This window comes from Labeo rohita, chromosome 16 (genome assembly GCF_022985175.1).
Source record: "Labeo rohita strain BAU-BD-2019 chromosome 16, IGBB_LRoh.1.0, whole genome shotgun sequence".
Classification (NCBI taxonomy): domain Eukaryota; kingdom Metazoa; phylum Chordata; class Actinopteri; order Cypriniformes; family Cyprinidae; genus Labeo; species Labeo rohita.
Window position 1 is genome coordinate 28,846,937 of NC_066884.1, and position 17,899 is coordinate 28,864,835.

At 35.9% G+C, this 17,899-nt stretch overlaps 1 protein-coding gene across 4 annotated transcripts in view; it reads right to left on the bottom strand.

Annotated features, from left to right (window-relative positions):
- The window catches only part of ulk4 (unc-51 like kinase 4), a 225,012-nt gene that overhangs the window by 142,645 nt on the left and 64,468 nt on the right, over window positions 1-17,899 (bottom strand). For all 4 annotated transcript variants that reach the window (XM_051131060.1, XM_051131061.1, XM_051131059.1 and 1 more), the window contains 3 exons: window positions 13,909-14,070; window positions 12,122-12,304; window positions 3,770-3,897 (listed from right to left, as the gene is read on the bottom strand). In XM_051131060.1, coding sequence (XP_050987017.1) covers window positions 3,770-3,897; window positions 12,122-12,304; window positions 13,909-14,070 — 473 coding nt within the window. The remainder of the gene's footprint in view (window positions 1-3,769; window positions 3,898-12,121; window positions 12,305-13,908; window positions 14,071-17,899) is intronic.

The following is a 17,899-nucleotide window of genomic DNA, read 5'->3' on the forward strand; positions in this document are numbered from 1 at the left end:
AATTATTGTATGTTTGTTTGTTTTAATTTTGATGATTAGAGCTTATAGCTCATCAAAGTCAAAAATCCAGTATCTCAAAATATTAGAATATTTACATGAGTTTCATTAAATGACCATCCCTACAGTATAAATATCTCTTGTTCTTTAAAACCACAAAAATGGTTGCTTCCAAGTGGTTTGCTGACCATGATACAACTGTGCTTGACTGGCCAGCCAACATGCCTGACCTGAACCCCATATGGAATCTATGGGATATTTTCAAGAGAAAGATGAGAAACAGTCGATCCAACAATACAGAAAATCTGAAGGCTCAACAGAGCCTCAGCAGTGCCACAGGCTGATCGCTTCCACGCCACACCTCACTGATGCTGTAATTTGTACTAAAGGAGCCCCGACCAAGTATTAAGTGCATAAACAGACATACTTTAAAGAAGTTGAACTTTTCTGTTTTGCAAATTCTTTTTTTTTTAGTTGGTCTTAGGAAATATTCTAATGTTTTGAGATACTGGATTTTTGACTGTCATGAGTTGTAAGCTCTAATCATCAAATTACAAAATAAAAACACTTTTGAAATGTTTTACTTTACATGTAATGAATCTAGAATATATGAAAGTTTCAGTTTTTGAAATAAGTTACCAAAAAAAAAGTTTTTTTTTTTTTTTTTTTTTAAGATATTTAATTATTTTTAAAATGCACCTGTATGAGAAAATGACATTGGCAGCAGAGAGAGCTTTGAGGGATGAGAGAATAATACTCATCTATTTAAGTTTTCATGCTGCATTTAGAGCAAATCTATCATCTCTGAATTTCATGTATACACTCTAATTTCTGCAGCAGAACTTTTTATCAACTACCCAAACAAAGCTTAAACTGAATTAAGCTGAATGATGGCACTGCTCCTTTTTGTAAAGCTGCTTTACAGCTGAATTACATGTTGAACTGAGTTGAATAATGAACGTCATCGCTGCTTTCTGTACAACTGCTTAGAACTGAAGCAAACTGGTGTCAAAATGAATAAACTCTTACACAGAGCTGCACATTAATAGTTAAAGGAGTAGTTCACTTCCAGAACAAAGTTTTACAGATAATGTACTCACCCCCGTTGTTATCCAAGATGTTCATGCCTTTCTTTCTTAAGTTGTAAAGAAGTTATGTTTTTTGAGGAAAACATTTCAGGAATTATCTTCATATAGTGGACTTCTATGGTGCCCGTGGGTTTGAACATCCAAAATACAGTTGAAATGCAGTTTTAAAGGGTTCTAAACAATCACAGAGGAATAAGGGTCTTATCTAGCAAAACAATCGGTCATTTTCTAAAAAAAAAAAAAAAAAATGAATACATAAGTAAAAATGTATTTACTTTTTAACCTCAAATGCTCATCTTGTCTAGCTCTGCCATGCGCATGCATACTCTGTGTAATCCGGGTCAATACATTTAGGATATGTCGAAAAAACGTATTTTCTCCTCCAACTTAAAATCATCCTACAACGATGCAGAAGTACCAACCCAGTGTTTACAAAGTGAACATGCAAAGGTGGTCAAACACCCTTTACAAAAAAAGGTAAAACAGCGATGTAGAATGATTTTGAATTTGGAGGAGAAAATGAGATGGGAGTTTTCTGACCTACCCTTATTGTATTGAACTGGATCACACAGAGTGTGCATGTGCACGGCAGAGCTAGACAAGACGAGCATTTGAGGTTAAAAAGTATATACATTTTATTTTATTATTATTATTTATTTATTTTTTTTTTTTTAGAAAATGACTTTTGCTAGTTACAACCCTTTTTCCTTGGCTGGGATCGTTTAGAACCCTTCGAAGCTGCACTGAAACGGCATTTTGGATGTTCAAACTCCCGGGCACCACTGAAATCCACTATATGGAGATAATCCCTGAAATGTTTTCCTCAAAAAACAATTTCTTTACGACTGAAGAAAGAAAGGCATGACCATCTTGGATGACAATGGCGTGAGTACATAATCTGTAAATTTTTGTTCTGGAAATGAACTACTCCTTTAAAGGTGTGGTCAATCACATATTTTCAGAGGCATGATATGTGTTTATGTGGTGCACTGTAACATGTCCATTCCTTTTTAAAAAAAAAAAAAAAATCTATACCACTGTACCCGTTCTCATGAAAACGGTCTGTTGCCTTCGCAATGTGAAATGAGCTCAGATTGGTTAGCTGGCCTAGTGTGTTTTGATTCGCTAGCTGCCTAGTGCACATTGTCTGGATATGTCATGCCTATTACCATTACAGGTAATTAATGTTGCTCCCTGCCCCCTTTGTTGCTTGTTCCCTGGGGCAGGGTTTATGTAAATTTAAGGGTTTGATATGTCACAAACGCAGGAAAAAGCCAATGTCCCTATTAGCCATTTGTTGCAGGCCTTAAAAAGCAGATTCTGTAAAAGAAACCCTCTGCATTGAACTTGAGCATTGTAACTTTGCAGATGATGTTTATGCTGAAACAGCAACATTACACACTAACTAAAAGTAAAAAACTAAAACCATAATCAAAAACCCTTTAAACAGTTATTTATTATAATTATTTTACTCAAATATTTTATTGCACTTAAGCACAAATCAAGAGAATGTCAACTCGTATGGTTTACAGCCATAAAAAAAAAAAAAAAAATGGCTGAACTGCACTTTTTTTTTAGCAGAATATCTCAGTAGAGATCACTAAACTCCATAATACATGTTTACTTGTGTTTTCAGCTCATCTGTGTATTTTCCATTACGTAGAGGTTGCCTGGTTGGGAATATTAAGTAAACCACTTGGCACAAAATGTATGGATTTACACCTTGCCTGCACCGGACACGATCGGACAATAAAACCTTTTATAAACAGTGACTCTGGATGCAGCACGGCGTGAGCAACAAATCTTTGCCAATAAACTGATGCCTTGTTCTATTTATGACATACTGACACAAAGGACAAATTCACTGCAAAGCTGCTTTGACATGATCCATATTGTATAAAGCACTATAGTAATAAAGTTAACTTGACTTAAGAGTAGTGATATGTATCCTTAACATTCTACTATGAACCTTTGAGCTGTAAAAAAAAAAAAAAAAAAAAAAAAAAAAAAAATATGGCACAAAGATATTCCCTCGAGCTGCTGCACCCCAAAGTTACTTTTTTTCTTTCTCTGAGAGCGTAATGTGTTAAGTAAAGCTGCACTTCTTAACTGGTAACTGAATATGCATTAAATAAATTTGCCAAATTCTTTATTAACCATACATGCAATGGGACTAGAGCGGTTTAAACTAGTATGAATGATGTATGGAAATCTACTGAGCTTTCTGCTGACTTTTGTGAAACTTCTGCAGTCAGAAAAGTCACTGAAACTCTTACAAATCTTTAACCAAAACAGCTACTGTCCAGTGGAGCAACAGACCCACTGGAGTTTCCTTTCCTCTCATGCATCTCTCTACCAACCATTTATGAAACATATATGATATTGATTTAGTCCATGCGTTTCCATACCTCCATCTCCCTGACGGTCTCTTTCTGATTCATATGTGGAACGTATTGTATTGTGGTAGTGTGGTTTATGATGTGTTTGTACTCGGATACGGGGCACAAGAGGAACATCTATCCCTCTTTTTCCTTTGTGCCCGTGTCTTTGTTTACCGTTCCGTGTATATTTGGCTCTCAGCGCTATTGAGGAACAGAAGCATTTCACCGGATCTATAATGCGCGTGCTCTGTCGATGTATCCTGCACAGCTGGTTGATGGGATTTCATTGTGTAGAGTGTTTACCTGGAGTTACAGCAGAGCAGAAGCATCTCTCTGTTGTTCATAAGGACCTGCAGAAGCACGAGGAAGGCCTTGGCACGGATGACTGAAGACGGACTCTCCAGAGAGCGGATTATCTTCATAACAAAGTCCTGCAAAGAGGCGTTCAAGCCGTTAGCGCGGTCTTGTTAGCGCACATGCATCATTTAAAAAGACCGGGAGGTCTCTGGACATTTAGTGTGGCATAAGCCCCAATTGTCTGACAGTAATTTGACAGGTGCTATCACTTACACAGCGAGGTGCTGGAGGGGATGGAAAAGCCCCCCAAAATGCACTTGATATAAAACAGAGGTTAATAAGCTAATGAGTTCCACAGCATTTAGTGGGCAGCAAATCAGGAGGAATTGATTAACTTTCACTATCAGCATAACTGGGGGGGAGCTGTCAAAAGCAAAACAATCCGAAACATTAGGATTAACTACAGCTCGAGAAGGGGAGTTAATTAATTTCAAACGCACCAACTGTACTTTCGGCATGGATCGTAATTACATCAACAGTATTCCAAGCTGCACTCCGAGATTGCGGCACTTCCTTACCCAATTAGCCCAGTCGCTCGGCGCTTCATTGAAATTTAAATTCTATGCTAGACAATGTATGAATAAACACGCCGCGTTCTGGACTTCTATTCGTCAGGGAAATTAAGCAGAGAAATCCACAGCAGTTTATAATTGGTCCAGAGGTGATCCAGTAAGTTTTAGGCAGTCAAAAGATTTTTTTTTTTTTTTGTTTTTTCTTCTCCCCCTAATATTCAGAGTCAAATTGGAAATTTACATGCAAATGAATACAGGTCAAAGAAAATTAGCATTGTTAATCTGAGAGGGCCTTGAAGGCAGTATACAGTGGCATTTAAATCAATTTCTACAGCCCATTTGCAGATTGATTACTGCCTCAGATAAAGAGCAAAATGGAGACGTCGTACAATGTTGCTTCCATTGTTGACACGCTGCGTGGCCTGCATTGCTTCGCGGGCTGCTGGCTAAATCTAGAAGTTTCAGCCAGTTTCTAAAAACAGGTTAGGAAACTTGTGAAATGTTGAACTTTTTAAAAGAATAGTATGAGGAACTGCTTGCAAATTATAATTCCTTTTAAAGACTGGACATCATTTGTTGTGGTATTTCCACTCACATTTCTTTTTTTTTTTTTTTTTTTTTTTTTTTATTAATTAACTACATAACTACATATAGTACATGTTTGGCTTAGAGTTACTCAAATTGCCTGTAATTATGCATAATTAATTGTTATTATAATAGTAAGTACATGTAACGTGTAACAAGGACACCTTATGTTACCTTTTTATTCCCCTAAGAAACTAAAATTGCTCAAAGTGAGTATAAAGTTTTTTTTTTTTTTTTCATGTTACAGAAGATCTATATTTTAAATAAATGTTTTTATTTATACTTTTTAGTAAGCAAAATTTTAAGTAGCACAACTACAGCACCAAACCAAAATACTAAAGTGAATTATGAAGGATCATGTGAAACTGCCTGGAAAAATGGCTGCTGAAAATTCAGTTTTGCCATCACAGAAAAAAAAAAAAAAAAAAAAAAAAAAAAAATTCTTATTTTAAATTATTAATTAATATAATTTTACAGTTTTTACTATATTTTAATCAGTTTTAGTTTTGACAGCAAATTTTGATTTAGTCTTAATCATAGTCTTTTGACTAAAATGGCATTTATTTTAAGTCATATTTTAGTCATCTGAATTGTTTTAGTTTTAGTCTAGTTTTAGTCTACTAAACATCATAAGATTTTGAAATCGAATGGTTTTAGTTACAGTGTAATGCATTTATTAAGCATTTCTCTAAAATTACCAAACTCATTGTATAGGTTTGATATTAAGGTTTTATCATAGTAGATACAGATTCAACTGCTGTGATACGCAACATGTAAAATTAAATGAAACTAGTTCTCATAAAGAAACAAGAACATGGTCTTCTTTTCAATGAAATACCAATGGTTATACAGACTAATTATGCATTCTTTATAACAAATTGTTATAACCACATTCTTCATTCTTTCAAGCACACATATTTATTTCTATAAATACATTCAGATGAATCTTCATTAGAGCTACTAAAGTGATTCAGTCAAGAGCAGTGAGTGATTTTCGGTCTTTCTTTTGTTGCTTTATGAACATCAACACCACAGACAATAGCAACTAAATTAGGCTGCTGTCCCTTTAAAACAGTCAATGCATTTGTCACACTTTTTACACTTAAGTTTTTTGTTTAGTTGTCGTCTCGTTTTCTTTGATGAAAAAATGTTGCTGACAAAAATTATGACGAAAATTATTCGTCAATGAAATTACCACTGATTTTAATCAAATACATGCAGCTGTGGTGAGTATAAATTACTTCTTAAACACAAAGGCTTCTCAAAACACACATAAAAAAAAAAAAAATAATAAATAAATAAAAATCTTTCAGACCCCAAACTTTTGAATGACAGTGTGGAACAATACTGACAGAAATTACAGTACACACTTTAGCTTTTTGTAAAGAAATTAGTTCCACCTCCATTATAAAAAAATAAACAATATCACTATAGTTATGAATAAACACAATGTAATGAATTAAATTAAAAATCTCAAAATCCATATTTCTCAATTAATTTAAAACAACTGAAAAACCACAGACTAGAGAGAGAGAAAGGAAATTAAAAAAAAAAAAAAAAAACTCTTCTGCCAGTCTTTCTGCAGGTGTTACTAACAAAAGAAAGAATGCTGAGTGGCAGTGAGGCACAGCGGCTGTCAACGCAGCTGCTTCAGAACACTGTATAGTTGCTGAGACGAACAAAAATGGTCCGATCTCAAAGTTGTTGACCGATGAAGTGCTGCCAGTACTAAGAATTATACAGGCTGTCAATAACGCAACGCAGAGAGAGATGGCACAGGATGTACAAAGTGTGTGTGCCAAACTGAAAGAAATCAAAAACTTATTGGCAGAACTTATAAAAAATAAATAAATATATAAATAATAAATACATAAATAAATAAATAAATAAAGCATACTGCACTTTATGCAGCTTTTCCTTCACATTGAAATGCCAAACTGCTGCTTCACTGGCACCCTTGTTTTGAGGGTTACGGTCAAACATAAGGACATTATCAGAATTGGGCTATAATGCCATAATGTAAATAATGTAACGAGTTCAAACACTACATACTTGCTTTTTTTACTGCAAGTCACATGCACATATTACTATTACTATATCATATCTATAGTTGTTGTTGTTGTTTTGTTTTGTTTTTTTCCCCATTATATTGCAAACATGCATTTCATCTCAAGGTTTTTGGTTGAAAGCTACAAAACATGAATCATAGATGCCAACAGTGTTGCTGGTAACTACTATACAAGATTTCATCATGGTTAAAAGGAGTAGTTCACTTCCAGAACAAAAATTTACAGATAATGTACTCACCCCCTTGTCATCCAAGATGCTCATGTTTTTCTTTCTTCAGTTGTAAAGAAAATTATGTTTTTTTGAGGGAAACATTTCAGGAGTTTGAACTTCCAAAATACAGTTCAAATGCAACAAAAAACTCAAAAAACTCCCATCTCATTTTCTCCTCCAACTTCAAAATAATCCTACATTGCTGATTAACCTTTTATTTTATTTTTTTTTAAAGGGCATTTGATCTTTGCATGTTCACTTTGTAAACACGGGGTCGGTACTTCTGCAGTGATGTAGAACAATTTTAAAGTTGGTTGAGAAAATGAGATGGGAGTTTTTCAACCTACCCTAACTGTCTTGAACTGGACAGATGCGCATAGCAGAGCTAGACAAGACCAGCATTTGTGGTTAAAAACTGTATAAATATTAATATATTTAAGAAAATGAATGATCGTGCACGAGAGAAGTCCACTATATGGGAAATATTCCTGAAATGTTTTCCTCAAAAAACAATTTCTTGACGACTGAAGAAAGACATGAACATCTTGAATGACAAGGGGGTGAGTTATTTATCTATAACTATTTGTTCTGGAAGTGAACTAATCCTTTAATTTTTGTACAGCTTCCTCACTTATTCAGTATAATGAAAGTGAATGAGAACCGGGGGGCTCTTTCAAAAACACTTGCACTTATGTTACAAGTCATCTGAAGATTGATGGTAGTATAGCTTTTTTTTAATGAAGAAACCAACACTTTTAAAATGTGTCTACTGATAATCTTTCACTCTAGTGGCTTGTCTGTATTAATTAGATTTAAATTCAAGAACTAGATCAGTCAGATTTAAAAACAAATCATTCAGACCGCTTTTTTTCTGTGAACAGGATGAAACATCTATTGGATAATGATATATGATATATGATAATGATAATTCATTCAGAAATCAGACACAACTACTTCTCTTACATACTTATAAAGATGCCAAGATTTCCAATGAATAATGGCAGTCTGTTCATTACATAAGATGCTTCACAGAACGTTTAACCCTTAAATGCATACCTCGGGTCATTAGCGACCCGGGACGTCATTTTTTTTTTTTTTTTTTTTTTTTTTTTTTTTTTTTTAAGTTTGACATCAACTTTCTTAGTATTTCTCAGTCTATTCATTATATACAGCAGTGGTCAGCAACAGGCCAAAACCAGCCCGCCAGCAATCTGGCCCGCACCCACAGTCAGATTATTTTGATAGCGGCTGGTTCTGAAATAGATCTGTCATGCCACCAACAGTTACAATTTAATCCAATCGCCTTTGAAGTGCTTGCTGTTCTTGCTGTTAAGCACTTTTACCATCGATTTCGCGATCACGCACACCGTGTAAAGGGTGCACATCTTACGATATAACACCGCTTCCTATTACGCGACGCCAGGACACACGATAAAAGTTGTTGTCCTAACTAGCCATGAGTTAGTTAGAAGTTTTGAGTTTTTGTCCTAACTACCCATGATGGCGACACACAAAATTCCTATTTTAAAAACAGTTTCTATTTCTGCAACGTCGCAGCTGGAACAACAACACAAACTATGACAGTTATAATCTCAGGTACTGATTATGTGCTTTATTCAATGTTAAAAGTGTCTAATGTGAGTTTGAATATGATTTTGTGTGACATTTATAGCCATGCTGAAAGCAACAACAGCAACCTCAGATCTTGAAAATAAATGTATGCAAACATGTTAAAACTGCAAACCAACAAGTGTTTTCCATGACAAAGTCATTCAATATTTAGTTTTAACAATGTTAAAAAGGTTTATGATTCATGAAAAAGATATACAACTATTTCGTTAAGAGTGCAGTGCAATTCTGCGATTCTGAATGGCTGTGGGGTCACGTGACTCACGTCTGGTGTGGACAGCTGAATTGCTTGTCACGAACTAAGAATGTTTAGTTGTGCCATCTTACAACCAATATATAGTAAATGTAAGTCAAAGTGTTGCCTATGTAGCTGCATTTTTCATCAATTAATTTCTTAAATTATCCTTTGACTATGTTCTGGACCGCCATCTAGTGGCATTTTTTTTTTTGGCCCGACGCTAAACCTACTTGCCGACCCCAGATATACATTATAACAAGAACAAAATAATAAAATATAAAATAATATCTGTTTTGATTAATTTTTTGTGAAAAGTGTATAGGGTCACTACAAACCCGTGGTATGTAATAGTGCAAGTATATTTTCCGTGCGCAAAAATATGTAAATATCTAATGACTCAACACTGTCAAGAATCTGGTCCTATATGCCAGTATGCTCACCACCAGAGGTCACCTTGCCATTTCACATTACACAGACTGTTGCACCACACCCCTGACTACATTCCCCATCATCCATTGCGCTGATTACACGCACACAATCAGACACTGTATATAAGCACTTCCTCTTGCTAGGGGCCGAGTATTGGACTACGTTTAGCACTCTCTGTGTGTTAGTTGCCGTACGGAGCCATCTCCAAGTTATCATGTGTCTAGTCTGGTTTTCTGAGTTTTGTATTCTCGCCTAGTCTTCTCATTTTGTCTGTTTCGCAGCCTGCCCTGTGGATCTCTCGCACGTTTTTCGGATTACTCTTTTGCCTAGCTCCTGGATTACGTTCACCGCTGATCGACCCTTGCCTGCCTTATGGATTACTCGTGTCTTGCTCTAACATACCTGTTGTCTGACCCTGCCTGTTTATGACCATGTCTTTGTTTAGAAATAAAGCTTTGCATTTAGTTCCGCCCACTTTCCGTCTCCCCTCGCTTCGTTACAGATACACACAATTCACATTTATTCCTCCAGGTGGCACTGTTTGATGGACAATAATGACGTGATGTTTAACTTATAATTATCGCAGGCATAAAACAAAATAATATCATCAGCAAAAACTGAACTGGTTTGAATGGCTTTACTGCAGAGCAATTACTGTACGCAATAAAATATAAATGTCACTGTTGTTTGATGGTGGATGTGGTGAATAAGCTGCCAGGGATCAAAATATTGATTTTGAAGTCATTAAAAATTACACTTTTGAGAATACGGTTGAGATCGCAAATATGAACCAGATGCTGAATGTACTGTGGAATTGCGCTCTGAGGATGATGGCGACATTAACAAAAGGTAACAAATATGCTTTATTTTATTCTTCTGTAATTGTTCTTAAAATATCAAGAGAGTTTTTTGCTATTGCATAAGTTAAAGATCCATCCATGCTGGATATATAGGTCCGGGTCGCTAAAGACCCGAATATGTAATAATGATTGGCAAAACATTCATGCACTTAAATGCACTTAAAGATTAATGCACAAACAAAGAACCACTAACTTATACTTAGTCATTTTGAAGCTTGGAACCCCAGTACTCATTTAGGAAATGTCAATGAATAAATACATTTAGAATTTTGCATTCCACAGTCATACAGGTTTAGACAACATGAGGGTGAGTTGCTGACAAAGTATTAATTTTGGGTGAACTATTGCTTTAAAATGTTATGTTCGCAAAACGAAATAATTTCATGAATGTTTCATCTTGTTAAAGACCTCAACAAGCCTACATTTTAATAAAACATATTTACATAATTTTCCTACCATTCCAACATAATGTTGGCCTCCCTAAGACTTTTGCTTTAAGCAAACTATTTTTGACAGCAAAAAGAACACGTAGTATATTATTATTAAAGTAGTGACAGTATTACTTTGAAGCATACTCCTATTTGAGATACAGTGGGGTATTTTATTTATAGTGTTACAGTTGCCTTCAACCAACCATTACGGTGTGAATTGTTGTACAAAATGTAATAACATGAATCGATAAGATGACGTCTCTATAATGGTCTATTAATAGCACTGTCGATTTTTTAATCAATTTATTTATTTTTCTAATGAAAATAATTAAAAGGAGAGAGAAATATGAAAATAGGATAAGGGAGAGAAATACTGTAAGAATGAAAAGAAAAAGGGAGTGAGAAAAAGTGCAGAGAACTAATAGTCAGCAACAGAAAAACAGAGACAGTGGCAGAGAGCGGTGTAAGCGTAAGTGCTGTCATAAACGCACTCGGAATGCAACAAGGTGTGTAAAATCTGAGCAGTGTCCTTTGGGTTTCTTTGTACAGGAAGTACAAAACACCATGTTCTCAGGGCAATTGCACGGATGCTCCCCTGCTCCAAACTTAACTCAAAGAAATCTCACCTAGGACTTCACATGCTAGAACTGCTGTGTGCAACTGAATTGTAGGCAACACAGCACACTCGTCCTTTCCTGTTTCCCTACTGATATGCTTCTCAACTATTTTTAACACACTCATTAAAAGTGAAAGAATGCAAAAAATAATAATAATAAAAAAAAAATAAACCAAACACCATCTTAAACATGAGAGAAAATAAACACATCAATCATTAAGGTGCATGTTTCTTTCACACCACCACTTTATTAATAATTAAATATATAAAAACATGTTTGTATATTTCTGATAACTATGAATTATGCAGCCATGCCAAATCCCAATACCTCATCCTCAACATTGCCAAGACTGATAAACTATAGAATTATTTATTAAGATTGTACACACTTGGTTTACATGAATACTTTAGAAAACCTGCTATAAATGTTTTGGGGAATGTTTGGTCTGGACACTGGCATCCTGAGAATAAATATAAATATACTTGTGCAAGTACAGTTCATTTGAAAATGTTTATATACTGTAGATGTGTACTTCTGAAATGTTTTATTTATTTTTTATTTATTTACATTTAAGAAAGCAGAAAATACAACTATGTTTGGATAATCAAATTCTGCCATTTAAGATGTATAAATAATTACACTCTAAGGTGGCACTTATCCATAATTCAGGCAACTTCTTTTTTATTTTTTCCATGTGTTTGTATGTATTGTACATACCCGGTCCTGTACCAGTCTGTGGGAATGTGCTCCTGATGCCAACATGGCAGCGAACATAGTGAGCATGTGTTGCTGGACACGGCTGATTCCTGACACCAGACAACTGAGGATGCTGGGTAATCCCACCTTGTCAATCACACTCTGGAAGGCCCCCGCAGATTGGCGTGTTATTTTACACAGAGCCTGGAGGGGCAGATAAAGGTAAGACAGGTGGGTGGAGGTGGGCTGAATACTGTTACATAATATTTAAAAGGAACATAAATGTTTTTATCTAAAGGTTAAAAATGTTTGATCATCTTTGATGAGGTTAAAAAAGGAAACAGCCAACCACAGTATCATGAACTTTATGTAAAAAAAAAAAAAAAAAAAACATTCCCGGAAGTTACTCATTCTTGTACACAGCCATTGTAAACCACAAAAAGATTCATGCATATATAATTACAAAAGAATGCTAATACAAAAAAAAAAAAAAAAAGAGAGACAACCATGAAATATTTAGCTGTTCACAATGATGCAAAAAAATGCACTTAAAAGTATTTCTTATCTTATTTTAAAATGGGTAGAATAGCTTTCATCTGTCCTTCACAGACACACACAGAATGTGCTGCAACATAAATTTAAGAAATGACATCCATGCTTACTGGGGTGTTACTCACAGGATACAGGCCAATTATGGTACAAACCCAGCAATATATTGACCCATTTCTGCTAAACAAATAATGATTCAAAATTGCCTTGAATGCAATGAATGAAACAAATAATTCACAAAACGCAAAATTCCGATCTAAATCAAATGATTCGCAATATACGAAGATCCAATCTAAAGCAAAAGATTCAAGAACCTGCTCCAAAGTTCCGATCTAAATCAAATGATTCGCAATCCATGCTCTGAAGACCCAATCTGAATAATGACTCGAAGCGTGCATCGCAAATAATTTAGATCGGAACTTTACGTATTGCGAATCATTTGATTTAAATCGGGACTTCATATTGTGAAATCAAATGACTCCCAAAGTCCCAATCTGAAACAAATTGTTCGCAATACACAAAGTTCTGATCTAAATCAAATGATTCACAACAGTTAATCTTTTTGCGATGTAATGGTTTAACTGATTCTGAGTTTCGCAAAATTCTATTTCACCCATTACTATGTGCTTTTTAAAATTGTTATAAGCGATGTTGAAATTGAAAATGAATGGCTCTTTTAATTCAATCTGGTTTTTGTTAGTAAATCAACTGAAATGAATGATCGAAGTCAAGAGTTTGATTCAGTTGGAGCGGTTCCAGCATCTGTTCCTGTTTTCGCATCTTCAACAACACTGTCAGTACTAGGCTTACTATTCACTTAGCTCGATTATTAAGTGAAATAAGTGAAAAGGGTATGATGTTTTTTGAATTGTGTGAATTTTGTGTGATATTTTCATAGATACACTGTCTTTCAATAATTCAAACACTTTTCAAGTACCACTTCAGGAATATTGTTATTTTCAAGGGTTTTTCAGGCCTTAAATTTCAGAAAGTCAAATTCAAGTACATTAAGTACTTTTAGCACCTTGTACGAACCCTGTGAATAACATAAATTCACCTCAGAATGTTCTGATGTGAGTATGATCAGGGCTTGACAATAAGAACTGTCCTGAAATACGCCCAGGACAGTTGATGTAATTGTCACTGGCTCAATGGGACAAAAAGACGATGAAGAAGAAAATCTTTATTGCTTAGACTCTTACAGATGCAGTTGCAACACCCTGTTAAAGTGATGAGAATTATGTTTGCTTAATACTCACAGATATAGCGCTGACCCTGAGTGCATCCACTGTGGAGTGTGTGAACAGATACCAGAGCGCAGGTCCCACCTCTGCAGTGATGAATCCCTGGGCGTATTGAGACTCACGGCTGCACACGTTCTCTATGGTTTTGGCGGCCATGTGGTTCACCACTAACTCCTCCTGAGAAACATGAATCCCCCATAATTCATTAATGTGCAGCTATGGCTTAAAACTGTATGCATAATATTTGCAGGAGTCTGCCAAAATTCAGTGTGAACCAAGCATCTGCTGTGCCCCAAATTACATCACATTTTATATTACACCAACTATAAAAGCAAAACGTAACTTACTAAATAAATAAAACCATTAACACTTCAGTTTAGAGACTCACTATTAACTATTTGCTCATTAGAATGCATATTACTAGCATACTGGCTGTTTATTAGTATTTATGAAGTACTAATGCCTTATTATACATGACAATATTTTAGATCAGAGTTATATTCGAAGGCTCTTCCAAGCTTTATAATGTCAGTGAATGGGTGTTGAGTCCAATAAACTGCATCCATCCATCATAAAAAGTACTCCACACGGCTCCAGGGGTTAATAAAGGCCTTCTGAAGCAAACTGATGCATTTGTGTAGAAAAAATATCCATATTTAAAACTTTATAAACCACAATCTCTAGGTTCCACTAACTGTCGTCCATGCATTCACGAGAGAGTGGCGTTTCAGCAGATGACGTACTGTAGGACGTAGGCGTACCGTAAGATCTGGTGAGAAGTGACGAATGTAGAAACGCAGTGAAGAGAGCAAAACAAAACACCGGTCAAGAATTAGAAGTACAAAAATGAGGATTTGTAAAAGAAAATGTCAGAGGATTTCAATATAACTTCCAAAATGTGGTTTCCATGCAGCTTCAGAGGGCTCTAAATGATCCCATCTGAAGAAGAAGGGTCTTAATAATCGGTTATTTTATTAAAAACAAGAGCCCTTTGAAGCTGCATTTTGGAAAACTCGGGGGCACCATTGACCACTATATGGAGAAAAAAAATCTGGAAAGTTTTCCGCAAGAAACATAATTTCTTTACAACTGAAGAAAGAAAGACATGAACATGATGACAAGGGGGTGAGTAAATGATCTGTAAATTGTTTATTCTGAAAGTGAATGTCTCCTTACTAACTATTAATAAGCAGCCATAGTTATCAGTTAATTTAAGTTTAGTTAATGTTAGTCAATGAATTAATAATATATCGGTGCAAAACATTTGTTACAGTATGTATTCATCTTTGGTAACATTGGTTTATAAAAATAATCATGTTAGGTCAGGTCCAGTAAATAATATTTACAGATACAATGTTTGATTTTAATAATGTACTGGTAGATCTTGAAATTCAGCAATAGCTCATAAATTTCACAATTAATTACAAATAAACAGCAAAATGTTAAAGTAGAAAGGCTGAAACAGAACTTTCTTGTAAATGTATAAAGACTGAAATAGTATTGTCTTGTAAAACATACTCCAGTAATCTTCCAAATTAACTTTGCAATCTTTAAATCGAAATGTAACAAACTTGCTCCACCTCTGAAACAACTTTCTTCTTGGTTCATGCTAGCAGGACCTCCTAGTTTTCAACTATTTCCCTATATCCACCTCCACCATTCTATTACGTAACACCCACATTTCACGATCCAAACATTTCCCAATGGCTAAAACCAAGCCCCATAAACATCAGATTACATAAGTAAAGTATATTGGGTTGCTAACAGCATGTTATGCAGACTTGAAACGCAATCGTGCTCTGAAAAACGTGTACGTTTTAGTGAATCTAAAGTACATGCTGTAGCGTTAAGCATTACACTCAAAGACACGCGTTCATGAATTCATTTGTAAGTGGGACACACAGACCTTTACGAATTTCATGCAATTACATCATGACCTAATAGTCCCTCAACACCCTCCGAACTTGAGTGAAATAATTTCCTTAAATTTCACACCACAGCGAATCTCGCTCGCAGATAACGAAGGGCAACACGTCGAGATTTAGCTGGCTGTGTTTTTATGTATTTGGACCCCTGTCCTTGAGCGTGTCTCTCTGCAACCGTATCTGGTGGAAATTAAACATTTAACAGCATTCAACAAACGGCAGGCACGCAGAGTCGAGTGAGGAAAATAGCAAATGGAGAGGTTGGGCATATCTTAGAGGCGCAGTTACACTGTGCACTGCTGCTATGCAATATGGATGCCTTCACTGTAATGCAGTTCCTAGACCCCCGTCTCAAAGCTAAAAGAAAGTTCAGCTTAGTCCATGGAAGAGGTGCATTAATACACATACTGTATCTTGGAGGCAAAAAGTAGAAAGAACTCTCAAGTAGAATATTCTGACGCAACACAAATAACACAGCAGCTACTCCAGAGTCCCTGGCCCTATCGTATCTCTTTGTGCCGGAGTCTGGTGGTCTGGCTTCGTGGAGGCTTTAGGTAATGAACTAGAGCTGGCACTCGTTGGAGCAGGGGAAATGACTGACAGCTGCTACAGGGCGCAAGAGCTGGGGAGAGGAGGGGTGCTGAGCGCTTTCTTTTTTTCTCTTGTAGCACAAGCCTTGTCAAAAAGGCATAGAAAATGAAACTAAAATCCACCAGCCTGAGGTTTTCTCAATAAGAATTTAAATTCCACAGGACAAATACGCTCCGTTATAGGCGAGTTCGTGCTTTTTCAAATATACACAGCTAGTCCATTTCCACTGAGGTCTGAGTAAGATGCTTTAGGGATCATCTGACTGCGGTCGATGGGAGGGTGTTTTGTAGACTGCCCTGACTAGACCGACTAGAAATTACCCAAAACTAAATAGAGCACATTTCTCATCCATCTATGTGCGCACACATATATGGGCTCTCCTTGTGACCAGGCCAAGCAGACAGCACCATCCACTGCAACTCCGTTACCTGGCCAGCCATGGCTCCACACTAGGGAGTTATTACCTATGTTTCCATCCACCTATTTTTATGCTTATATTGGGATATCACAGGAAAATAAATAAACAAATTGCGGACGGGAAACACCAAGATGCACATAAATTATAAAAATGGAATTCCTTATTTTACTAGTACCAGTACTTTAAGAATGACAGTGTTTTAAAGGAACACTCCACCTTTTTTGGAAATAGGCTCATTGTCCAACTCCCCTAGAGTTAAACAGTTAAGTTTTACTGTTTTCTAATCCATTCAGCCCATCTTAGCATAGCTTAGCATAGATCATTGAATCTGATTAGACCAATAGCATCTCACTCAAAAATGACAATATATAATGACAATATTTTTCCTATTTAAAACTTGACTCTTCTGTAGTTACATCATGGACTAAAACTGACGGAAAATTAAAAGTTGTGATTTTCTAGGTCGATATGGCTAGGAACTATACTCTAATTCCGGCGTAATTATCAGGGAACTTTGCTGCTGTACCATGGGTATGTACCATGATATTATGCAGCCCTCAACTTTGTTGGTTGCAACTCTGCATCTACACAAACTTAGTGCCAGTCACTTTCAGGCGCTGCGTAATATTACTGCGCCTGCTGCACCCATGGTACAGTAGCAAAGTTCCTTGATTATTACACCGCAATAAGAGTATAGTTCCTAGCCATATTGACCTAGAAAATCGCAGCTTTTCATTTTTCATGTGTCTTTGTACACAGTGTAACTACAGAAGAGTCAAGTTTTAAATAGGAAAAATATCGAAAATCTTTGGTCATTTTTGAGCGAGATGCTAACAGTCTAATCGGATTCAATGATCTATGCTAAGCTATGCTAAAAGTGCTACCGCCAGACCTGGAGATCGTCTGAATGGATTCGAAAATGGTATAACTCAACTGTTTAACTCTAGGAGAGTTGGAAAATGAGCCTATTTTTTTTTTTTTAAAAAGTGGAGTGTTCCTTTAATAAAATCCGTATTTCCTGAGTTGCGCTGACCTGTGGCAGAGTGAATAAGAAACATGCATAAATGAGAAA